The sequence below is a fragment of the Tursiops truncatus genome, chromosome 17, assembly GCF_011762595.2.
Source record: "Tursiops truncatus isolate mTurTru1 chromosome 17, mTurTru1.mat.Y, whole genome shotgun sequence".
NCBI lineage: Eukaryota > Metazoa > Chordata > Mammalia > Artiodactyla > Delphinidae > Tursiops > Tursiops truncatus.
In genome coordinates, this window is record NC_047050.1 from 28986593 (window position 1) to 29013168 (window position 26576).

General features: G+C 37.2%; 1 protein-coding gene, 1 non-coding gene and 1 pseudogene across 2 annotated transcripts in view; 2 read left to right on the forward strand and 1 right to left on the reverse strand.

Annotated features, from left to right (window-relative positions):
- The window catches only part of WWP1 (WW domain containing E3 ubiquitin protein ligase 1), a 92719-nt gene that overhangs the window by 11445 nt on the left and 54698 nt on the right, over positions 1–26576 (forward strand). The window contains exons 2-3 of the mRNA XM_073794246.1: positions 12215–12309; positions 21303–21393. Coding sequence (XP_073650347.1) covers positions 21324–21393 — 70 coding nt within the window. The 5' untranslated portion in view covers positions 12215–12309; positions 21303–21323. The remainder of the gene's footprint in view (positions 1–12214; positions 12310–21302; positions 21394–26576) is intronic.
- LOC101315914 (eukaryotic translation initiation factor 4B pseudogene) lies at positions 17149–19561 on the reverse strand (annotated as a pseudogene).
- Positions 25751–25860, forward strand: LOC117308773 (U6 spliceosomal RNA). The gene has a single exon (XR_004522954.1). It is a non-coding gene; the product is annotated as a U6 spliceosomal RNA (small nuclear RNA).

Consider the following 26576-nt stretch of genomic DNA (forward strand, 5'->3'; position numbering starts at 1 on the left):
AAGTCTGGTAAGCACATATTATATTAAATACCACACTTTGAAACAAATGACAGGTTATTTATGGAAATGTTTGTGTCATTTTGAAATATGAGATGTTACATGATGTAATTACATGAAATTTGATCTTTGCAGAGTGAGAATGTTATGTTGCCCTGGATGTTTTTCCCAGAATACATGGAAATGATTTATTAAACACAGCCTGAGCAGCCTACCTTCTTCATTGTTAGTGTGTTTATGCTTTTACACATTCGCTGTTTTAGATTACTTTCTCAACCTTCAGGAAAAACGTTTTCAATGACCTAGCTTACAAGCCCCACAAAACCACCCTACTCTGAAGTTGCTTAAGTGATAAAAGAATGGGAACATCAGATTGGTACAGCAAACTGCTTATTTTAAGGTTTGGGTTTAGCTCAGCGTTTCTTTTTTATATTCTGTGTTTGTAGCGCAAATGTAGTGAAAAGAGCATTGGCTTTGAGCCCAGGAGATCTGGATTCAACATCCTGACTTTCACCAGTTTTGTGACCTTGGGCAATTTACTTACATTCCTGAAACCTCATTTTTCTTACCTGTTAGTAGAAATAATGACTCTGAAGGGTGATTGATAACATTAGAGATAGTTTTTTTGGGCAAATAATAGGAGCCTAATAAATGGTCACTGTGATTTTTACTATTTTTGGAGTCAGAGACCTGATTCAGATTCCAGGTTTAAGATTGGCCATGTTTCTGTGTCACTTAGGCACCATACGTAAGTGCTGCCAGTCCCAGGTAGTTACGCTCTGTCATCTTATTCTTCTGCTTAGGGAGTATTTACGCAGCTCTTTTTACATGTTAACTTAAGTTGATTCTGTAGGTCTGGAGCTCAAGTTTTAAGATGCTGTTATTTGATTTTTCTTTTTAATTGACATTATATAAGCACCACAGGAATGGGAAACCTTCCTTCTACTGATACTTGCTAAGGTATGGGGAAAATGACCAACTGCAAACATTTTCTGCGTGAAAAGCTTTGGTAATTTGCCATTATAAACATAATATTGTACATTATAAGAAATTGAGAAATTATAGCAAATTAGAAAAGAAATGATTTCATTTTCATTTTGCTATAGTTTACTTTTGTTGATGGAAATACATTTGAGTATCAATTCTTTTAAAACAGGGAAATAGGAATTATCTCTCTAAATTAAGAATAATTATGAAAAAGTCAATGAATAAGTGAAAATGTAATTTTTTTTTTTTTTATGACCTGAGGAAGGAAGGGGATGGAGCAGAGACGGAAGGAAAGATTCCTGTGATAAAAGACACAGTGATAGTGCCAGAGTCCTGTGTTTTTGTTTTGTTTTTAAGGACCATAACTGTTTAGCTTGAAAATTAGAACAGTTGCTGTTAAATTTGATGAATATATTTTCTTCCTCATTAATGTTTTCTTTTAAATAGAGTACAAGCATTTTTTATATCCTTTACTTGAAGTGGAGGAAAACTATTAATTTCATTTTTTGGAAAGTTGGTATTAAGTTATTCGATTATATTTTTAAAAGGTGCATTTTATGGAGCAACATCACCATCTTGTGGCCTTCTAGAATATTGTTGCCAAAGGTATGTTGTAAAAACTACAAGTGTAAATTAAATTGTTCTCTGATGTTGGCCAAGGGCTCAATCAAATTTGTATTCAGCAGTTCTTACTGTAAATGGGAGGTGGGAGTTAGAAAATAAAATGATTTGTACACTAGGATTTCAACTTTGTAAAAAAAAAAATCTGTATTGGAGGAAAATAATGGTACAAAACTGGAAACAGTTGTGAGTTAGGTTGATGCAAAGATTGTGGATGGTTGTTACTCTCACGTTTTCATGAAATATGCAGTGTTTATAGTCAAGCAGTTCTAAGCTAGAAAATATCAATATGTTCTGTCCTCCATTTCTTAATCAATAGGATTACCAAGGCCCAAAGAAGTTTAGATGCCCTGTCTCATTCAGCCATTTAGTGAGACTGTTATCTAGAGCAGTGTTTTCCAAGCTGGTGACTCTTGGAGGAATATTTTCTACCTGAATTTTTACACTTTTTTCCTTCATTTTCATGGTAGTTTTAAAAGAAAAAAAAATCAATTTGAGAAGTACCGTAGTTCATTTAAAAGAGCACCTAAAAACTAAATGAGGCTATTTGGTTTTAAGCCTGTGTTTACTTAGTTGTTTTTAAGATTCAAATCGTTGACAACAAGTATCCAAATATAATCATCTAAATAGTATTAAACACTCCTGTGTGCCAGGCTTTGGGGGAGACATGGTGGATACAATGGCCAATGGCCAGGATTTGTCCTGCATGCTTGGAATTTATCGTCTAGAATGCAGTGAGAAAAATAAAGCTATTTTGATGAACACAGAAGTTTGAAATCAGGGATTCTGGGAGAAAACAACTATAACTTACGGCAAATACTCATATTTACCATGTATTAGGCACCATGCAAAGTGCTTTTGGTACTTTTTCTCAGTGTCAACTATTTATTTTGGAATTTTGCTTTCATTTTTGCATATGCACACAAATATGTATTTGTGGAAGGTCTGAAACACCTCTGTGGACAGTACCAGTGGTCTGGCTCTTAATGGGTTTGGTAGGCTTTTGTGCCTTGGTCTTGGTATCTCACCACCATTTATAACATTCCTATTGGGAAAATCTGTACCGTGTTCTAAGTAGCCGTCTTTCCCCCAGACTTTGAGAGTCCAATTGATATATAATTTGGGGATTAATTTAAGACTTCTGAATTATTTTGAATATTTAGTTAGGGACAGAAAGTGTCCAAGTTTAATGAGCTTTTCTCTTGTATATATACTGTTGGACATTTGAGTATTTAATAAGTCAAATGAACATTTTAGGTAACACTTATCCTTTACTTTTGTATTGGACATTTTTGTATTGAGCCTTTACTGTGGGCTGTGGAGATAAAATCACATTGGTAAGGTGGACATGGACTTGGTGCTCAGAATTATCAAAGCAAAGATGGGAGAGTGTATAGATGGTTTATCCCACCTGTATAGGATTTTCTTTATAATATTTTAAAGTTTTAGTTCTGTGCTATATAGGTACATTTTTTTTTAACATAACTACTCTAACCATTTCTACAGGTTAAATGTTTTATTGATTGTGAATCTTCATTTAACACATTTTTAAAGTATATAGTAAGGGCTGAGCAATGGGCTAGGGGCTGGAATTATAAAGATGAGTAGTAATAAAGAAATTTCTGGTGTAATGGGGAGATAAAGAAATAACATGGTTATAGTGCTGTGTTTGCTTGAGCTGAATCTTTAGGGATGATTAGAAATTAGGTAGATGAGCAGTGGGAATAACATGTAGGAAGTCATGGGTGCCTAGATGTGTATGTGAGAATCACTTGGGGCCCCTGGTGGAGTCCCCAGGTAATTCTGACATGCAGCCAGGTTGAGGAAAACTGGTAGTGGATTAGAAATATGTGTCATTAGTGAGCTTTGGGTAAAGAGCTTTTTTGGAGAATACCAGTTATTTTATTTTCTCTAGCTGAATTTTAATGAACGAAGGTGGCAGAGAGTGTGTGTGTACGTAATGCATCTGAAGAACCGGAAGTAGTTTGGTAGTAGCTAGAGTATGCCTTTTTCTCTTCTGGATCCTATGTTCTAAACAGCTCTAACATATCTTTGCTTCTAAACGTGAACTATAAAGGTGAGTTGGAAAAAAAAAATCACACATCTGTGGGGATTGGTGCTGCTACTACTGACCTGGGCCCAAGTCTCTGCTCTGTCTGCCTTGAATTCCTTACCTACCACATCCCTGTTGAAACAGGGAATTTGGTCTATGTTTATTGACCATTGTATTCCCAATGCCTCCTTCACCAAAGGAATTGGCAGGTAAAACCTCCTTACCTTTCTTCCCAGACAATGTCAGAGATATCTGCACTTTCACTCATTCTTTTCTCTTTCTAGTCTCAGTGTAAGAACTATGTCTGTACCTCTGCATTAAATCTCAACCAATCCTGACTTCTCAGAGATCTTGTCGTAGTAATCATTGTCTTTTCTGTGACGTCAGCTGCTTGCTGCCTGAAAGCATGTTCAGGGTCTCTTCTGTCTTCAGAAACAAACCTATGTACGCCTCCCTTTAAGGCTATATCTCTTTTCCTATACAATCATACATCTGAACAGAGGTTTCTGGCTGTTAATTTACTTCTGAAGCCTCTGGCCTCTGGGCCCCTACCACTCCATTAAAATTGCTCTTGCTAAAGGCCTGGTAACATCCATACAGTCCAGTAAACAGTTTTCTCTTTTTACTGATCTTGCTGGGGTGCTTGGTGGGCCTAGCCACTCTTCTTTTCCTTGAAATTCTTTCTTGAAGTTTTCTTCAACCCTGTGCATGGTTCTCCTCTACCGTTCAGCCTTTCAGTACTGCTCTTCCCTGCTAATTGTATGCAATAGGCCTTTTCTGGATGAAAGACCACCTGTCGCAGCAGGTGGCTTCAGTTCACTCTTGCAGTTCACTTTTGAACTCTGCTTACGTTTACCTCCAGTATCTATTTTCTGAGGTCTGTTTCAGTCAGTCAGTAATACTTCTGGGGGGCCTTCCCTCGGCCAGGCTTTAGCCTGGGTTCTGGGAATAAATAAGATAGAGTCGCTGCCCTTGGAGGTCGGCGTGGGTTGGAGACAGAAGTAAGAGGTTAAGATAACTGAATGTAAATCATTGAGAATGATAAAATAGGGTGAGGTGGTAGAGTTGAAGGAGTGAGGCTTTGGCTGTGCCTGGGCTGACTAGAGATTCTTTCTGAACGGGTCATACTTGAGTGGAGCCCTAAGGCTGAGAAGGTAGCCAAGGGACTGTCAGATGGAGAGTGAAAACAGAGGTCTCTCAGCAGCACAAGGTATTCAGGTTAGGGATGGCAGGAATGCCAGTGAGAGAGAAAAGAGGGGAGGAGAGAGGTAGGAAATGTAGGGGCAGCAGGTCACGTGGGGCCATGTATGAGTTTGGATTTCTTGTAGTTAAAAGGAGAGAACATTGGGTGTGAAACAGTTTTTGTGGCGCGTACTGTTTTGGAAAGCCCACTCCGACCACTGGTAGAGGATGGATGTGGTGTGGGAGCAGGGAGACCATGTGCCTGTAGTTTAGATGAGCATTTACGAAGCTTGAGAAGAGGGTTGTGTTGCGGATGTTGAGAAGTACTCTCCCTTGCTTTTATCCCTGCTTTTATCTCTGCTTCTCCTGCCCTCCCCTCCCCTGCCCTCCCCTCCCTTCCCATTTCTCGTTTTGTCTTCTTGTTGTTTTTTAATAATACACAAACCCCAAGTCTGTTTGGTGCCCAAAAGAAGAGGGTATAAATGTGGGGAAGGAGTATATCTTAGGAGGTGAAAGTTGTGTAGGTAGTCGGTCACTTTGGAAAGTAGGAGGGTATACTTCATTTTCAGAGACTTATACTAGGACAGGGTTATGTAGTATATTTTTATAAGAATCTCCATCAGAAATTATTTAAAATAAGGTAGATGGCATGAGTGTCTCAGAAGGTTGAAGTGTTAGGTTTCTAAGTAACCTCCGTATTCAGAAAAATTAGCTGATAAAATTGCAATATAGTAAGACTGTGTTTTTCTATAAATGCTTTATTTTTCATTCTCATATTTAATATTGTTTTTTCATGTTATATTCTTAATAATTTAGCATTTATACAGCACTTTATAATTCACAAACTGCTTATATGATACTAATTTCTTCTAAGACATCTGCTGCTGAGAGAGGTTAAGTTACTTGTCCAAGGTCATGTCAATTTATTTATTAAGCATTTGTGTGCCAGGGAGTTTTCTTAGCGATTTGTCAATATTAACTCATTTAATTCTCTTAATAACTCTGTGAGGTAGGTACTGTTGTCTTTGTCTTTTTTTTTTTTTTTTTTTTTTTTTTTTTGCGATACGGGGGCCTCTCACTGTTGTGGCCTGTCCCATTGTGGAGCACAGGCTCTGGACGCACAGGCTTAGTGGCCATGGCTCACGGGCCCAGCCACTCCGCAGCATGTGGGATCTTCCTGGACCCGGGCATGAACCCGTGTCCCCTGCATCGGCAGGCAGACTCTCAACCACTGTGCCACCAGGGAAGCCCGTCTTTGTCATTTTATAGATATAAAAACTGAGGCACTGGGACTTCCCTGGTGGCACAGTGCTTAAGAATCCGCCTGCCGATGCAGGGGACACGGGTTCAAGCCCTGGTCCAGGACGATCCCACATGCCACGGAGCAACTAAGCCCGTGTGCGCCACAACTACTGAGCCTGTGTGCTGCAACTACGGAAGCCCATGCACCTAGAGCCCGTGATCTGCAACAAAGAGTAACCCCCTGCTCGCCCAACTAGAGAAAGCCCATGCGCGGCAATGAAGACCCAACGCAGCCAAAAAATAAATAAAATTAGAAAAAAAGCAACAAACAAACAAAAAAAACCTGAGGCACTGTGGGGTAAAGGAGCTTGCCAGTAGTGGAACTGGGATTTGAACCCAGGCAGTCTGGCTGCAGAATTTACTCTCTCAACCACTGTTATGCTGCCTCTTAGTAAATGTGGGAGCAGAAGTTCAAATCCAGATTCACACTGGACTCTGGCACATGATGGTTTCTTCTTTTCAATTATTTGTTTCTACCCCCACCCCACCTGTCAGCCAGGCTGCAGATCTTCTATAAGCAAAAGCTTACTTGTTGACAGGATCTGACTTGGGTTTCTTTAATTTCTAACATTACTAGATATTGAGAGTTTTATATTCACTTTGCAGTAAATTAATTTTTTGAAATCTGCCAACCTCTGACGTGGAAAAGAGCAAAAATCAGTACTTCTGTCAGCTCAGAATAGAAGTATCTTTGATATTTGATCTCCAGACTGGCCTTTACTTTGGTATGTTGTAGTTACTGCTAGCTTAGCCTCCAGTCCTCTGTCCAAAGTCTATTATTAATTATTTATTGCTTTTCTGGGAAGGAATTTGCATTCTGTATGGAAGAAGACCTTGTAAATTTTGCTGGCTTGACGTTCACATGAAACATGTTTTATTTTAAACGGTGCGTTGTTAGTTTTGCTTGGGTAGGTAATTGTAACTATTATTAATTGGGGGCAAACACCTTGATAGGAAAATCAGAGCAAGTTAAGTTGCTCTGATTGTGTTTTGTGCTGTGACTGGAGCCTTACTGTGATGGAAAGCTGTTTTAAGGCAAAGAAGTAGATAGAATTTAAAGTACCCAGAATCAAGAATTACCTTGGTTAGAATTTACGAGAATGAGGAAGAGAACTGAGTAAGTAGTTTGACCAGCTATTGGATGTGAATTTCTAGTGAATAAATAAATTGCAGGAAATAAACTAGGAAATAAATTGCAGGGAATTAATGGGCAGCGGGTATAAGGGTGTGTGCCATGATAATTTGAGGAGGCATAAGGTTAAATTCAGCAAGGCTTTTGACTGTTACAGCAAGGGGCATGCAGTAACAATACAAATGTTTGTAGATTTGAGAAAGGAAAAGAAATTTGTTTTAATTATGTAACTGATAGTTTAAGAGCAGATTGATTACACAGAACAATTTTGAGAGCAAGGTGGTCACATAGTTTGGAAATGGTTAAAATTGGCAGTTAAAAGGAAATCTATAGATGGATCAAGATTTAGTGCTTAAAAAATTAAAATTGTGATGTGTATGGTGCATTTCAGTGTAAAATTATTTTGCTTATTAGCTTGAGGTGGCAGCAGATACATATATATATATATATTTTTTAATTATTTAATTAATTTATTTATTTTTGGCTGTGTTAGGTCTTCATTTCTGTGCGAGGGCTTTATCTAGTTGTGGCGAGTGGGGGCCAGCCACTCTTTATTGCGATGCACGGGCCTCTCACTATCGCGGCCTCTCTTGTTGTGGAGCACAGGCTGCAGATGCGCAGGCTCAGTAGTTGTGGCTCACGGGCCTAGTTGCTCCGCAGCATGTGGGATCTTTCCAGACCAGGGCTCGAACCCGTGTCCCCTGCATTGGCAGGCAGATTCTCAACCACTGCACCACCAGGGAAGCCCAGATACGTACATTAATGAGAGGCAAATTTTGAGACAAGTTAACTATAAAGCAGACTTTCTATGTAATTGTTTGAGAGGAATAACACTTAAAAATAAAATAATACGATTGATTATAAACTCATTGGACACAAGAAAGTGAGATAGGTAAAGACTAAGAAGAGAATGAACTTGCAAAAGGGGAGATATGAGATACAGCTGAAAAAGAAAAGTCAAGGAAAGAGGCCTAGGTTTGTGTTGCTGGAAAAGTACAGGTAAAAATTGGAAGATGATTGAAAACGGAACCAGAAGGCTTGGGGAAAATTAATATATTTATTTACCTCCTCTGGTTGAAAATCCGAAAATGGGTGGGGATAAATAATAAGAGTTGGATATTAATACTGACAGGAAATTTGGCATTTTGAAGATAAATACATTTTCCTCATAAAAAATACTTCCTGTGTTCTTCCCATAAACTGACATATATTGTGCACTAAAAGGAACTTTGAAATTTACTGAAAGTGCAGAAAGATGGAAGAGAGAAAGTTGTGGTTATTAGATCCTATGATTAGATAGGCATTTTTCATATCATTTTTTTTTTGCTGTACGCGGGCCTCTCACTGTTGTGGCCTCTCCCGTTGCAGAGCACAGGCTCCGGATGCGCAGGCTCAGCGGCCATGGCTCATGGGCCCAGCCGCTCCGCGGCATGTGGGATCTTCCCGGACCGGGGCATGAACCCGTGTCCCCTGCATCGGCAGGCGGACTCTCAACCACTGTGCCACCAGGGAAGCCCTAGATAGGCATTTTCACATGAAAATAAACACCCAGACTGTAGTTGGAGGATAAAAAGTACCTGTGGATGCCTGTCTTCATTTGTCCTTTGTCTGGTAGGTAATGCAAGTGCTCTTCAAGTCACTGGAATGGCACAGTTTTAAAGTGTTATTCCTTTTCACCCAGTGGCACTTGTAAATTATCAGGAGGGTAAAATTCCTAGGTTTTGTATTAAGAGGATTAATCAGTGAAGTTTATACAGAGAGGTCAGTGTGGACAAGTAAACTTTTTAAGAAATCACCTAGCTTCTATCCCAAACAATTAAAAGTATGTATTGAGACCTTAACACCAAGTTTATTTGAAGGTAGAGGAAGAGGCACAGTGGTTGAGAGATCCTGGTAAGAAAAGCTCCATGGGAGATAGAGTAGGAATTAAAAATAATGTTAATGTTACAGTATTAAAATTTGAAATGGTTGTACTTGGCCTACTTCCTTGAGATGGGAATGTGAAAATTTGGAACTGTGAAGTGCTGTGCAGGCATAAACTAGGGATGGTATCACCACTAGGTGCTACTAGGACAGAGGAGAGCTGGGGGGACTGAAGGCAGACAGAATCTGAAGAGAGAGCGCAGTGCTGGAGATAACTGCTCGGAGATGCCGAGCAGAGTAGCGCCTGCCAGTCCAGCATGGGGTATTCCCTGCTAGTCAGTGAAATGGAAGTGCGCAAGATACAGTATTGGCACAGAAGCGGAGACTGGAGTGAGGGTGACTGCATGAGGTGAGGAAGAACAGTTGGACTCAGTGTTTGGAGGCTACGCAGGAAGTTGGAAGTGTCTTCAAATCCGTAGGGTACCAGAGTGGTGATTATTTGGAGAGTTTGGTAAAAGTAAACAATTCTGAAGTTTAAAGGCATTGGGTATTGAGAAAGTTTTTGCTCCTTCCACTTCCCTTCTCCCTACATGTAGTCCCCAGGGTTGTGAAATTGAGGCCTAATGATGAGTAGTCCCTATAAAATTGATTTTTCATTTCTGAATATTTAGGTCATACAGAAATTGTAAAGTCTAACAGAATTATGCTTTATTATAACAGGATTCCACTAGAAAAATACCCTTGAGATACATCCAAAAAGCTGTCTATGTAGTTAGAGCCATTACATCGTTTACTAAGGTTACCCTTAGTAAAAGATCTCAGCGTGCCCAGAAATGGGAGGTTCCCAAGAAGCAGAACTCAAAACCTAGATGGTCCTGTGCAAATCAGGATGAGTTGTTTACTGTCCTGTTCTATAAATTCATTGAAATGATCAACAGTATATTTTTATAAATGATCTCTATATAGAAGTAATATTCTTTTATTGTTTAAAATTAAATCCCCTATTTTGTAGTTTTTTTTTTTTCAAGGGGTAAGTTTTTGGTACTTTTTTTTTTTTTTTGGCTACGTCGGGTCTTAGTTGAGGCACGCGGGATCTTCATTATGGTGAGCAGGCTCTTTGTTGCAGTGCGTGGGCTTCTCTCTAGTTGTGGCACGCGGGCTGCAGAGCGTGGGGGCTCGCTAGTTGTGGCACACGGGCTCTAGAGTGGGCGGGCTCAGTAGTTGTGGCATTGCGGGCTTGGTTGCCCCGTAGCATGTGGGATCTTAGTTCCCCGACCAGGGATCAAACCCACGTCCCCTGCATTGGAAGATGGACTCTTAACCACTGGACCACCAGGGAAGTCCCTAGTTTATGATTTTATGAAATACTTATTTTCTGCTTTAGAGTTGTTGAATCTTGGATATTTTAGGGAGAGGGAGGCTTTGTTCATCTATCTTTATCTTTGCCACACTCACTGAATTTTAAATTTTGTGCTGTTGTCTAAATGGAGGCTTTCTAACCTTTCAAGTTCCACATTCATTGGACTAAACTTCTTTAGCAACTGGTATGTACCATCCTGTCTTGTTACTGAGATGTTACCTGTGTATTAATATCATCTGTAAAACTAGAGTACCCGTATGGAAACAGGGGCTTTGTCTTGTACCATTTTTGTGTCCTTGCCATACCCACTTTACAGACTAGGCAGTCAGTATGTTTATTAATTGATCCAGGCAGATAGATATATGATGATATTTCTCTGTCTTTTCCAGTCTTTAATGCTATGCATAGTATGCAAAATGGATCAGATCTTTTGATATTTTTTTTAAAATTTTGCTTCTGACTTAAGAATGACATCATGAAGTAAGCAGACAATTAAGATGTACCTTCTAAGTGAGGAGTTGATAGGTCTGTAACCTTGGAGGACTGGAAATGTATTTTATTATCTACATTCAGGACTCTTACTCTGTTCTTTGCAGTTGAATAATAATGAACCCATATTCAACTTTGTGGCATTTTTAAAGGGTTGAGCTGGACATAATCAGCTTACATATAACTGGCCATATCCTCTGGGCATAGGTTATGACCTAAATTCATTTGGATGAATAACCAATTCACTTCAAAGTTTGTTAAAACTCAGGCTTTGTTTTTTCTTTTGTCACACTTGGTCACACAGCTGTTAAGTGGCAGAATTGGAAATGAAATTCAAGTAGTCTAACTGCAGAATTGGCTCTTGAAAACTTTGAGCCATATTGTCTCCTACAATTTGCTTCACTTCTGTTCCCTATCCTGGTTATGGCTCCATCACACACCCAGATAGTGAAGTGGGAAATTTTGGTTGTTCAGAATCCTTCTTCTTTCTAAGCCTCAGCTATCCCATAATCATCTGTCAGAGATCTTATACATATGCTGAGTTTTTTCCTTCACATTACCAGTGCTCTGGTTCAGATAAACTGAATTTTTTTTTTTTTTTTCTGTACGCGGGCCTCTTACTGTTGTGGTCTCTCCCGTTGCGGAGCACAGGCTCCGGACGCGCAGGCTCAGCGGCCATGGCTCACGGGCCCAGCTGCTCCGCAGCATGTGGGATCTTCCCGGACCGGGGCACAAACCCCTGTCCCTTGCATCGGCAGGTGCACTCTCTACCACTGCGCCACCAGGGAGGCCCTAAACTGATTATTTTAAATCTAGACCCTTGCTACCAAAGTTATTCTTCTAAAATGCGGTTCTTGCTGTGGAAACCTATCAGTGTCTATCAGTTACCTTCAGGATAAGCTTTAAACTACTGTGCTTGGTATACTTTCGATACCATATGAACTATCCCATAGGATCCTATACAGTTTAGATTACCGTTTGCCTGTTGGCCTCATCACTTTGCACCAACCTTACCAACAGTTCTCCAGCGCGCCATACTTTCCATAATTCTTTCTTGAAGAATTATACTTTAAGACACAGTTCATTCAAATGTTACCTTATCTGTGAACCTTTTCCTGATTCCTGTAGGTTGGATTATCCATTTCTCTTGTGAACCTCAGATATACTAGTTGACATTTTGCATCTATTTTAGTAACTGTCACACTGAAAGCTGTTTATTTGTTTATAGGTTGTCTCCTCACTAGACTATGAGCTCCTTGAAAGAAGGAATCGTGTCTTACTCATCTTTCTGTCTCCAGTATCTAGAACAGTTCCTGGTACAAAGTAAGTGATTAACAACTTTATTTAACTAAGACTGTATTTAGGAGTTAAACTCCATACATGCTGACAGTTAATTATACCTATGTAGACTGAGAAATACATTGTCATAAAAAATATGGTTATAGATCTTTAACACTTCTGAGCCACAGTTTCCTCATCTATAAGATGGAAATAGTACCTCCCTACTCATATAGTGTTATTATAATGCTCAGATAAAAGAATATATAGATACGGAAGCAACCTAAGTGTCCATCAGCAGATGAGTGGATTAAGAAGATATGGCATAGGGCTTCCCTGGTGGCGCAGTGGTTGAGAGTCCGCCTGCCGATGCAGGGGACACGGGTTTGTGCCCTGGTCCGGGAAGATCCCACATGCTGCGGAGTGGCTGAGCCCGTGAGCCTTGGCCGCTGAGCCTGCGTGTCCGGAGCCTGTGCTCCGCAACGGGAGAGACCACAACAGTGAGAGGCCCATGTACTGCAAAAAAAAAAAAAAGAAGATATGGCATATAAATACAGTGGAATATTTTATGCAGCTATAAAAAAGAATGAAATTTTGCCATTTGTAGCAGCGGATGGACTTGGAGGGTAATATGCTAAGTGAAATAAGTCAGACAGAGAAAGACATGCTGTATGATATCACTTATATGTGGAATTAAAAAATACAACAAACTAGTGAGTATAACAAAAAAGAAACAGACTCATAGAGAACAAACTAGTGGTTACTGTTGTTAAGAGGGAAGGGGGAGGGGCAATGTAGGGGCAGGGGATTGATTAAGAGGTATAAACTATTATGTATAAAATAAGCTACAAGGATATATTTGTACAAACTGGGAATACAGCCAATATTTTATGATAACTATAAATGGAGTATAATCTTTAAAAATTATGAGTCACTACACTGTACACCTGTAACATATAATATTGTACATCAACTATACTTCAATAAAAAATTATCACATTAAAAAAAGAATGTATGTAACAGTACATTACATGTATTTTAAGTGCCGTAACATCTTTGTTATTAAATGAAGTGTGAGAACTAATTGCATGTTGAAGTAGATGATTTTGTTTGCTGTGTATCTTCCCTTTTAAGGCAAAATAGCACCATTTTTGAAGGATCTTTATCATTTGCAGTTTAAATTTGCAGTTATTGGTGACTGGAGGCATGCACTCTTGAGTCTGAGGGCTGGTTTATATAAGACAAAGGGAGAAGTAGCTTGGAGGTGAGAATCTGGATACAGAAAAAGTTTTAAGCTGTTAGAGCGAACAGTCTTTTGCCTAGTTGGCATTTTCCCAGTCTGCACAGCATTTTAAACTTTACAATTCTTTTTATGTACCTTATTCTCAACCTCAGCAATTACCTTTCTGTCTAATTTCACTAATAAAGTCCCTCAATTTTCTTTTAATCTACCTCCAAATGAATTCTTACATTCACTTATCCTTAGGTCCATCATTTACTGTTCAGAGGAAGAAGTGCCTTTTTCGTGGAAGACTAATTACACATCATCTGTATGAAAGCTCTAGCTTTTCTTTCTTTTTCTTAGGCTGCAGACATACTCCCTTACCACCACATTTGATGAATTAGTGCTCTACACTTTCCTGTGTCTACTTCCTTGGCTTCCATGCATTCTTTACATTTTTAAAAATTCTGTAATTTGAACATGCCAATTCCAGATTATATGTAACATATGGAATTTAATAATAGAAACAAACATTTGGGAACCAACCATTCGACTTAGAACTAGGTCAGTACTAACACAGTTAAAGAGCTACCTGTGAGTACCTCTGTAACCCCATATTCCTGTCTTTCCCCAGCCCCTGAAGTAACTGCTATTTTGAATTTTTTTTTAAATTTCTTTTTTAAAAATAGTATTACCACAAATACAGTTCTTTGTTTTGAGTTTAATGTTTTGTTTAGAGTCTTTTTAAAGCTTGCACAAATGGTATTTTATTATAGAGAAATGTCTATAAATCTTTATACATTTCAAAGAAAACATTCAACCATCATAAAAGAATAATAGAAAAATCTCAGAATGCATATTCAAATTTATGACAAGAAAATAATCATGGAGACTTATTTTTGTACTGTGTGGGTATTGTTGTACCATATATGAAAGAAAGCTCCTTATTCAGAGTGTAGCAGGTATATTTCCACACACTAATTTCTTGAGTTTGGCAGAAGTGTTTCAGTTAGATTGATGGTGTACTCCTTGGAGGAGTCACAGCTTGTCATTTGGTTGCCCTTTGGACCTCAGCAGTTCTTCAGTGGGCTTCATTCAATTGTTTATTGATAGTATAAGCTTTTGAGACTCAGGATCCACAATGCCCCCATGTTTCTGGATTTTTTTTCAATCATGGAATCATGGCATTTTCAAAATAAATGCATAGCAAAAGATGAGGCCATGATAACCGCCAGAAGAATACATTTCTTTCTTCTTTGTCATTAGGAGTTGGAAGCATTTCTTGATGCCCAATGTAGAATGTAGAACGTTAAATCTTGGAGGGTGGGACTAAGTGAGAGGAAGATGTTAATACCTAGAACTCCTGTTTGTCTTTTTTCATTTACTATTGTGTTTCTAAGATACATTCATGTTGTTGCTTACAGCTATAGTTCATTCATTCTCACTACTTTTCCATTGTGTGTTAGCCTAATTCTTTTAACCATGGTTCTACCAGTGGACATTTGAGCATTTTTGTTGTTGTTGTTATTATGAAGAATGCTTATACTTGGCACACAAGTACAAAAATTTTTATAGTATGTATCTAGAATTGCTTATTGAAGGACATGCAAATGTTCAACTTTACATAATAATGCCAAATTGTTTTCCAACAATTTTACCAAATTTAACACCTACCAGCAGGACTTTACCAATTTAAACACCTAGTAGCAATGTGTAAGAGCCATTTTTGGAGCCACTGCTCCATTTTTTTTTTTTTTTTTTTTTTTTTTTGCTGTTATTTGGTACTGTCAAAACTCCTAGTTATTACCATTCTAGTGAGTTTGAAAATAACATCTCATGTGGTCTTAGCTAGTATTTCTCTCATGAATAATGAGATTCTATATCTTTTAAAATACTTATTGGCCAAACAAGTTTCCTGTGTATAAAATTTCTGTTCAGGTTTTTTTGCCCATTTGCTTCCTGTGTTTTTATTTTTTGTGTTTTTTTGAGGTTCTTAAATAGTTTAAATAATAATCTTTAATCAGTTTTAAGTTTTGTAAATATCTCCCAGTTTGTGGCTTGTCTTTTAGGTTTTTTTTTTTTTAAATGATGTTTTATGGTAAACAGAAGTTCTCAGTTTCCACATAGTTAAAATACTTATTCTTTTCTTCTTTGGTTAGTATGCTTGTTTAAGAAATCTTTCCTTCTGGGAGGACACAAAACAACAGTTTTCTGCTGTAATTTCTTAAAGTTTTAAAGTTTGCCTTTCATATAATATCACTAGTCCATCTTGAATTGATTTTGTATGTGAGGTAGAGATCCAGTTTAATTCTTTCCATATTGATAATATTAGGACCATTTAATTGTCCCTCCTTTCCCACAGATCTGCATTGCTACATCTGTTACCTGAGTATGTCCTTAGATACTTGGTCTTTTGGGGGACTCTTTATGTTGTTTCATTTTATTTACCCTTCTTCAGTCTTGCCAGGCATTTATTTGTTTTAGTGTTTTCTAAGAACTATGATTTTGTTGATCCTTTCTGTTACCTTTTTTCTACTTCATTAGTTTCTGTTCTTTATTATTTCCTACATTCTTTGGATTTACTCGTGATTATCTTTCTAACTTAACAGACTGGCCTGTCAACTCATTCATTTTCAACCTTTCTTCTTTTCCTAGTATAAGTCATTAAGGCTATAGATTTGCCTCTAAGTATAACTTTTACTGTATTCCAAAAATGTTTGTATGTGGTATTTTTATCATTTAGTTTTTAGTATTTTTAGAAAAATTTTCAATGTGGTTTCTGATGACTCATGAAATATTTAGAAGTGTTATTATTTTCTATTTGTATTTTAAAAATTTATCTTTCATTATTGATTTTTAACTTAATTGCATTTTGATCAGAGCCTGGGAACAGTATGATACATATTCTTTGAAATTTAGTGACATTTTCATTATCTCCCAGTGTGTGTATTATTTTTCTGTATGTCTCATGTATACTTAGAAGAATGTTTATTTTCTAGTAATTGGATGTAAGGTTCTGTTAATTAAGTCCTGCTTGTTAATCATTTTGTTTTTATTTATTTATTTTTTCAAAAAAATTTTTAAATTGGAGTATAGTTGCTTTACAGTGTTGCGCTAGCTCCTACTGCACAGCAAAGTGAACCAGCCATATGTATACACATATCCCCTCCCTTTTGGATTTCCTTCCCATTCAGGTCACCACAGAGCACTGAGTAGAATTCCCCGTGCTATACAGCAGTTCCTCACTAGATAATCTATTTCATACCCAGCGGTTTATATATGTCAATCCCAGTCTCCCAATTCATCCCACCGGGCATTTCCCCCGCTAGTGTCCACGTGTTTATTCTCTTCATCATGTCTCTATTTCTGCTTTGCAAATAGTTTCATCTGTTTTGGTCCACTTGATCCATGGAAAATTAGTGTGTGTTGAAATCGCCCAAGGCAATGGTCAATTTGTCAGTTTCTTTCTGTGGTTCTAACAATCTTTGGAGGCTTTTCTCCCCCCAGGAGATGGTGAATTTTATTTTGCCTTGTATGGATAGAGATTTGATTTGCTTAGAAATGTTCCATGGTAAAGAGAGACCAGGAGAAAGCACAGTATGTAGAATTCTATTTTAATTTTCACTGTCAACTGGGAGAGCAGCATACTCACAGTACTGAACTCAGAAGCTGGATTCTTCAGGGTTCTTTGGCTCAGCTGCAGATTGGAGTTCTTGATCCTTTGTTATGTTTCCTTTCAGACTTCTTCCATTAGTCTTTGTTCCTTCATCTCTTGGTCCATGCTTGAGTTCCCACTTTCACCTTTTGGGACACTCACCAAATCTGTTTTATTTTCATCTTTCCAGGTTTCATCTTTCCTGAGATGTTGAGCTGGAGTGACTTTTCCTTCATCACTTGTAGGGGATTGCTGCTCTATGTTTGAGCTCTGAGATCAAGTAGAAAGATTAGCACTTCACTTCACCCAAGCATTCTCTGTTGATGGAGGGGCCAGCATTACCTTTAGTAGCTAATCAGGTTTGGGAAGCTTAGAAGTTGGAGAGTGACAGTCTTTTGCCTTAGTGAGTATTTCATTTTCCAGAGACATCTCACTCTCCTTCATGCATCCCCGTCTGACTTCTGGCAGATGTGGCAAGGTCCCAATCTGAGATGACGCACTTCCTGTCTTTGACCATTACTGTTCTAAATTTTCTTCACTCTGCCAGTTTGGGTGTCTCTCCTGAGGCTGTCATTCTAGTTTTGGTTCATCGAACTGATGCTGCGATTTCTCCCTTTCCTCCTGTAGCTGGTCTTCTACTTGCTGTCTCACAGGTGTGTCAGCAGGCTTTGCTGCTCCAAAGATGGAAGCTGCTTGACTAAACTGGGAAGTACCAGCAGAGGAGTCATCTTCCTTAGGACTACTCTGAGGCTTTAGATTCAGTTTGGGTCTCTGGGAGGGTCCTCTATCATCACACCTGTAATCATCTGGAGAGCAGTTGTCTTTGGTGCTCTACGACTGAATGTCCTGTCTATCCATCTTCACAGTGGTCCTGCTTCCTCTGTAGTCGTCATCCCTATAGTACCCACTACGACTTGCATTTCTGCCATTGTTTATCCTGAAGTCATAGCCTCTACCATGGTCTCTGCTGCCTTAGTCATGATAGCAGTCCTGGCCTCCGTAGTGATCACAGTGTTTGCCTTCAAAGCTCTCTTCACCTCTCCTAGGTGGATAGTCAAATCCAAGCTGTCTATGGCAGGACAGTTCCTCAAGTCTGTATCGATTTTGTGAGAAAGCTGATTTCTTTTTCAGCCCAAAGAATGATCATCCTTGTCTTTTTCCCGTGCTTGATTAGCAGTGTCCCCTGGAATTCTGTTACCTAGAGATTTTTTTATTGAGGTTGAGGACACAGAGCAGGGACTCCAGGTTCTCAAACTCAGCATTATTGAAACCTTTCAACCTCTCTGGATTACTGGGTTCGCATGGTAAATACGCTGCACTGATACTTAATCCTCTAAAGAATTCCTTAATGGAGACTTCTGTCTATCACAAGTTGGGTTCCCCAGAAAAGCAGTGTAGGGTGGCAGATGGGGAAATGGCTCTGGTTCCCAGGCAGCCTGTGGAGCAGTGGGCAGGATGTATTGGTTAGTTGCAGGTGCCTTATACATGTTGTCATCCTAACTGTGCCAAGTGCTTGAAACATCCTCCAGATCATCTGTTCTATCAGTCCAGCTGACTGGTTTGGGGATATAGATGCTGCTTCCACCAGTGTTACTACCATCCTCAGCCTGTAAGCCTGTTAGGGAGATAGGGTTCCCATTCTTCTTGGCTCAGGTCACTTTGCTGGGCTAGGGGAAAGAACCAAAACAAGGCTTTTTTTCTTTTTTTTTTTTTTAAGCATGCAAATTTGGAGTTTTATTTCTACTTACTAGATTGGATCTTGTATCATTTTCTTTGTTCTCCCTAATAATGCTCTTTTTCTGCTATTATAACTAATCCCAGCTTTCTTTTTGTTTATATTTGCCTAATATGTCCTTTTCCATATTTTTGCTTTCATCCAATCAGCATCTTTATTTTGTAGGTGTCTCTTGTCTTACTTTTGAATTTGCCCGTATACATTTATTGTGATTATTTCTATATTTGAACTCTCTTTGTGCTTTCTGATAGTCCGGTTTGCTTTATGCCTTTTTTTTTTCCTTTCCTTTTCTAGCCTTTTTTTGGGAATTGATTTTTTCTTTTTAAATTGTATTCTCTTCTCTACTAGTTTGGAAATTACACTCACTTATTTCTATTCTTTTATGATTACCCTTGAAATTCTGCTGACATACTATTAATATATAGGCTAAAGTTAAACCAGATCATAATCCCTCTGCTGGACAATGCAAGAATTTACATCACCAACTCCTATCCTCTCTCTTCCTACCCTGCTCCTCCATTATATGCTTCTGTTCCTTATTCCATATTTGAACGGTTTATACGGGTTTTATTTAAATACCATAAGATGTTGTTATTGTTATTTTATTCAGACAATGTTTATTTAGATTTATTTGTATGCTTACTAATTTCTTTACTCGTCTTTTCCTTCTTGCATCTGAGATCATCCTTGTGTGTAATTTTACTCTTTTATGAAACATGTCCTTTAGATTTTGTTGAAGTAAAGGTCTGCTGCCGGTAAACTCTCTTTTGGTTTATCTGGCAAAGTCTTAATGCCTTCTGTGTCCCAGAGAGAGTTTTAGTGGTTGAATAATTTTTGTCTCAGTTCTTTGCACATAGATGCTTGTTCTACCTTTTGTGCTTCCATTGCTGCTGTTGAGAATTCTGCTATCACTTTACTCTCTTCTTTTATATGTAATCACTTTTCTTTCTGGCTGCTTTTAACATGCTCTCTTTTGGTGTTCTGCAGTTTGACTGCTTTGTGTCCAAATGTGAGTGTCTTTATGTTTATCCTGCCTCTTTTATATATATTGTATTTCTTAGAATTGTGAATAAATGTTTTTCATGGCTCCAGAAAATTAAGTCATTTTCTCTCCTGGTATGACCTCCTCTTTCTTCATTTTCTGAGATTATGAGTAGAAATATATTTCAGGTCACGTTTTATCTTTCACGTCTTTTAGCTTCTTTTTCATATTTTCAAGCTGTTTATTTCAGCATTACTTCTAAATGATTTTTTTAGGTTTATGTTCAAGTTTACTGATTCTTAAGTTCTGTCTAATCTGAATAAACTATGGATTTTAATTAATAATATATTGATATTGGTTCATTGATTATGACAAGTGTAGCATACTAATATAAGAAATTAATAGTAGGGGAAACTGGGTATAGGGTATATGAGAACTCTGTTATCTTCACAACTTTTCTGTAAATCTGAAACTATTCTAAAATGAAGAGTTTAAACAAATTCTATATGATTCTTTTTCAGATATGCAATGCCATTTTCATAGTCTCTTTGCTTGACCATGTTTTATTTTATCTTTTATTGCTAAAACTAATTTTTAAAAGTTTGTTTAATAATCATAATATGTAAAGTTCATAAAGGGTAAGAAACATATTTGTTAATATTTCTCAATCTTGCCCTGAATGTTCTACTTTATGTTAGTAGGTTAAAAGTGTATAGAAGGTTAGCCTTAAAATATTTGCCATGCAGAAGAAAGCTGCTTTGTATTTTATTTAAAAACTAAAAATTGGGTGGAGCAGTGAAACAGAACTTGAAAAAAATTATCTATAAAAAGAAACATGCAGGATTTACTGGGGACATGACAACTTAATGTAATATATAAACCTGCTCTAGGTACTGTATTTAAAGATTATGATAAAGGACATTGTTGGGACAGGTGATGAAATTATAGTATATGGACTGTATATTAGATAATAATAATGTACTAGCTAAGTTCCTGAATTCTATTATTGTATTGTATTGTGAGAATATTTTTATTCATAGGAAATACATACTAAAGTATTAAAGAGTAAAGGGACAGTTTACTTAGGTGGTTCAGGTAGTAAATTAATACTGTATAATATTATATAATATGTAAAAATAAACATATAAAAATTATTTGTGTATTTGTTTGATTTATAAATCAACACATGACCCTGGATTCTTAGTACCATCATTTATTTTGTTGCTCAAGTTGACCCAGATATGGTTACTTAGCCATATTCTCTTGTAGTTCTTACAATAATAATAAGTCTTAATTTTAAATGGGGGACAGCTGTGACTATATCAACATGTGATGGGTTGAAAATATTCTCTTAAGTGTGGTTTCTTAGTTAATTCAAGTAAACAGTGTTAATCATATTGAAAATTATAATCTCTAATATATGAATAAATTAACTTTTTTGTAGGTTTAAGCTGAATTTTGGGACATGGCCACTGCTTCACCAAGGTCTGATACTAGTAATAATGACAGTGGAAGGTTACAGTTACAGGTAACTGGTAAGTTATTTTCACAATAATTTAAAATAGTAGTTCCTTGATGAAACTTTCTTTTTAATACCTAATTCAGCAGACTTATTTCATAAGTATATTTTCTTTTAGATTCATGCCATGGTGTATTTGTTGCAATAGGCCTCAAAGCTAGAAACCCTCTAAAAATATTTTATGTGTTCAGTAAGTGTTTATTGAACCTGTGCTGGATGCAGAGAAGCTATATCCTCTGGTGGTGGGAGAATTTGTGTATTGGAATAAACACCATTGAGCTGGTCCTTAAATGATTATTAGGATGGAGAAGGATGCTAAAAGCCTTTTTTCATCCATTTAAGCTATTCATTTAATCATTGGGCAAATATTTGTTAAGTGGAATTCTATATATGAAAACACAGGCCCTAGTACTCCAGGAACTTACTATATAATGTTGAGACAGATTTGTTTTGCATGGACAGTTACCATGCAAAGTGATCATTAACTGGATGCAGTGAGAACTTAGAGGAAAGTGTCATAGGTCTGCTTGGGTTTGGAGATGGCCTATAGATCTAGGAGAATAGGGTAAGAGAAAGACTCACAGAGGGTAACACTTCGACTCTTGTAGGAGGGCTCAGAGTTCATTTCAAATTAGATTGGCAGCTAAAAGCATGAGAGAGAGAGGGAACAGCATATGTAAAAGCATGAAAGAGCCTTTTTTTAGGTGACTTCAGACAATTTATTTTAGCTAGTTGGAATAATGATTCAAGGAGTGGTCCTTAAACCAGCAATTTTACTAGTAGAAATTTATTTTGTAGGTATTTATATTATTTATTAATGCATATAAATAATGTCCATATATAATATATGTATATAGTTTTTTTATATATAAATATCTACAAGATGAATTAGTAGAAGTAACAGAGAGAGAGTGAGAGAGAGTTTTTAATAGCAAAAGACTGACAGTGGAATTCTAGATAAACAATGGCATGAAATAAATGAATACGGGTACCAGTAAGAGCCAAGTTCTAAGATAATATTAAGTGAAAGAGCAAGTTGTGGAATAGTGTGTTTAGTATGTGACTATATGGATGTGAAAAAGGAGGGGTGTTTGTATGTGCCTCTATGCTTATAACATTAGAAATAATATTTGCCTTAGGTGGGGCAGGATTGAGCTTAGAATAAGAAGGAGATATACTGTAATTCCCATGGTACTCATTACTGTGAGGTCAGTTGTTTCTAGGAGTTTTCAGTGAACGAGAACTAGGAAATGTTTATTGTCTTAGAAAGCAAAAAACAAATCCTGAGTTCATGCTGATATTTGCAATTCAAAATAATAGCTATAGCCTCTAAGTAACCATTTTCCACTAAAAGGAGCAAAAAGTTATTTTTACTTCATTTGACTTTATATTTCTATCTCTTTTCTCTTAACCTCAGAATTTTAATTCTAAATGATGTTAACACAGTTATATCTGTTTTATCCTAACATACACAGAATAGCAAAGTTAAAATTACCGAAAGTAACAGGCCCACTCATCACAGTTTTAAGATTTCTTTGTGAGCTTCCCCTCCTTAGGATGTATAGTCAGAGTACCATGTTTCAAAGTAACTTAATTTTCTATTTGGTTATGCCACCAACTGGACTAGTTAGATTCACTGCTTTTAGTTATTTACTTTTTATTTAATTTTGTTTTATCACCATACAAAACATTTATACAGTTCTGGAGTCAAAATTATTAAATTAAGGTATATTTGGAGAAGTCTAGCTACTTTATCCCATTCCTCCCCCGTCTCTCCCTTGCCCTTTTGGTAAACATTTTTATTTATTTTCATTTATCCTTCCATTTCTTCTTTTTGAAAATATAAGCAGATATGCACAGTGTATGTATTCACATCTCTCCTCCCAACCCTCTAGTTCTTAGCACCTAGTTTCTGCACCTTGCTTTTCTTCATTTAACAGTAATATCCTGGAGTAATATCGGTAGCAGGGTATTCCATACACCTTTTTATCGCTACACGGCACTCTATTGACTAGATATACCAAAATTAATTCAGCTAGCCCCCTATTGATGGACATTGGGTACCATGTTTTGTTATTGCAGATAGTCCTATGCTACAGTAAAGAGCTTCGTGCGAATGTCATTTCTTATTTTTGCTCGTGTCATTAGGATAGAATCCTAGAATGAGATTGCTGGGTCAGAGAGTAAGCACGTGTAATAATGTCAATCACAGTTGATCCCTGAACTGCAGGGTTTATGGGTGCTGACTCCTGTGCAGTTGAAAATCCGTGTATAACTTTACAGTCAGCCCTCAGTGTCCATGGTTGCACACCCATGGATTCAACCAACCGCTGATCGTGTAGTACTGCGATATGTCCTTATTTTAAAAAAACCTGCGTGTAAGCGGATCCACGCAGTTCAAACCCCTGTTGGTCAAAGGCCAACTATGTTGCCAAGTTCCTCTCCATAGGATCTGTACTATTTCTGTGTTCCCACCAGCTGTCTATGAGAATGCCTGTTTTCCTATAGCCTCATCAAGATATGCTGTCAGGCATGTTGACAGGTCAGAAGTGGTATCGTGTCATTTTAAATATCATTTCTCTCATTATAAGTGAGGTTGAGCCATGTTTAAGGGATATTTGTATTTAGTTTTCTGTGAACTGAGAACTTACATGTTTTGAAGCAATTTCCTGGTGATTCTGATGTGTATTGCACTTAAGAACCAGTTATACGTGTAATTTCTAATACTTCTGCTTTTGCTCTGCATAAGCTTAGAGCCGTATATTTGGTTACAGTGTTGCTTGTGCAGGACCTGTGGCCTACATATCTGAGGTGTGACTTTCTTCCTGTTCTTTACCTAATGTATGAGTACTTAATTGAAGTAGCAAAGACGTCATCTAGCTGATTTGAGCCAAAAGGCAACTTACAGAGAAGCTATCAGGTAGCTAATAGAATCACCGGAAGTCTAGAGAACCAATTGGAAAATAGGTATGGACCAAAGGAATGTAATTAGCCAAGATAGTGCCTCCACAGTATTTATCATTTCACATATCAGTTATTATTCTCCTTTGAAATACAGTGATGCTCTTGGGAAACCAAACTTGGACCTGTGCTAAATGGCACCAGGTTTTAGTGCCTTGCTTTTCCTCTCTTTTTTCCTTGCCTTTGCCTTTCTTTCATTTTGTTGATCTGGTTTTTTAAATTACAAAACACCTTAAAATCCACAATCTTATTGATCTAACAGTACCTTATGTAATAAATATGTACTCCAGTTTTACCAAGGAAGGAACTGAGAATCAGATTAAATGCCTTCCATTAGTAATAAGAAACTAACCAAGGTCTTATGTTGTTGCTCCTTTTATTAGGTAACAGTGACCTCTGTATTGATTTTTCTTTAATTTTTTTTTTTTTTTTTTTGTGGTACGTGGGTCTCTCCCTGTTGTGGCCTCTCCCGTTGCGGAGCACAGGCTCCAGACGTGCAGGCTCGGCGGCCATGGCTCACGGGCCCAGCCGCTCCACGGCATGTGGGATCTTCCCGGACCGGGGCATGAACCCGTGTCCCCTGCATTGGCAGGCGGACTCTCAACCACTGCGCCCCAGGGAAGCCCTAGCTTATATATTTTTATTCTTATTTCTCTTCGTAACCCATATCTGATTGGCAGCAACAGATAAGAATAAGAATATTGGTCATGAAAGCAGGAAAACTGTAACAGAAAAAAGCCAAAGTGAAAACTACCTACCATAACATGCTATAATGTGTACTATAGAGAAGCAGCTGTACATAAGAGTTAATAGTACACAGAAGTGTTATCATCTTCATTAGTCTAGATTTCAGGCTTTCTACAGGAAAGTGACAGAAACAAAGTGTGCAAGATGGATAAGAAGATAAGATTTGAGATTGAAAAACTAATGGGCTGTTATATTCACATTTATAATTTTTTAACTATAGTGTCTTATAGTACCTTAATAGTTTAATTTTAAAATTAAAAAATGTAACGATACCTATCATATTTTTGTAAGAGTGCTGTGAATTATGGGTTTAACTTTATTCTTTTCAGACGCTTCAGCATTTATAGAATAATCTATCTTTTCCCATTGATTTGAAATGCTACCATTATCATGTACTAACATCTTATTTGTTCTTTTCTTTTCACCTCTGCCCTTATAGCACAGTCAGGCTGTTTTATTTTCATTTTACAGTACTTTTAAGAAATACATTGGGGGAGAAATCTATTATTACTTTACATTTTAAAATATGCCTTTATTATTCTCTAATTTTCTTTACATTTCATTTGAATTTTAGAGTTTTCTTCCCTTCTCCTCTGTCCTCCCCGCCCCCCAAAAATCCCAATATTAGTGTTTTCATTTAGGTCATTTAAAAATAATGTATTAAAGTGCTCGCTTCAGCAGCACATATACTAAAAAAATTGGAACGATGTAAAGAAGATTAGCATGGCCCCTGAACAAGGATGACATGCAAATTCGTGAAGTGTTCCATATTTTTAGTTTATCAGTTGTAACAAAGGTACCACTTTGGTAACAGGGAAGGCTGTGCGTATGTGGGAGCAGAGAGTTTATGAAAAATCCCCCTCAATTTTGCTGCCAACCTAAGCTGCTCAAAAAATAAAGGTTTAAAGTAAAATGAAAAAAAAAAGTATTAAATTGGCGATATTGAAATCTTTCAGTGTTAAAATTTCTAAATCCAGGGATAATCATGTCATTCCCTTCAAGTTTTTTATGTTCATCAGTAAAGTTTTATAGTTATCTTCATGTATGTACATTTCTTATGTTTATTACTAGATTTTAGGGGGGTGGTATTATTATGAATGGGATTGTTATATTAAATTCTAACACATGCACAGAGGACTCTTTTTCTGATAGATTTCCCATATTTATATAACCTTACAATAGAGGATATTCTGGTATAACACCAAAGGAAACTCATGAAATAGGAAAATAAAATCTATCTTATGTATTCCACTAATTAGAATTCTTATTTGAATTAATGCGGTTATCTTTTGGTTATTTAAAATCATAGTATTCTCGTTATTTATTATATATGCACATTTTTGCCAGCATGTTATGAATTCCTTGTGAGATTAAAAATTAGCTTTTAAAAATTACTTTCCTTACCCTGCCAGCATCTGGTATTATTGAAGACTGTGCCAATTAAAAATATACAATGGATATATTTTGAATATGTCTGCAATTAACTCAGAA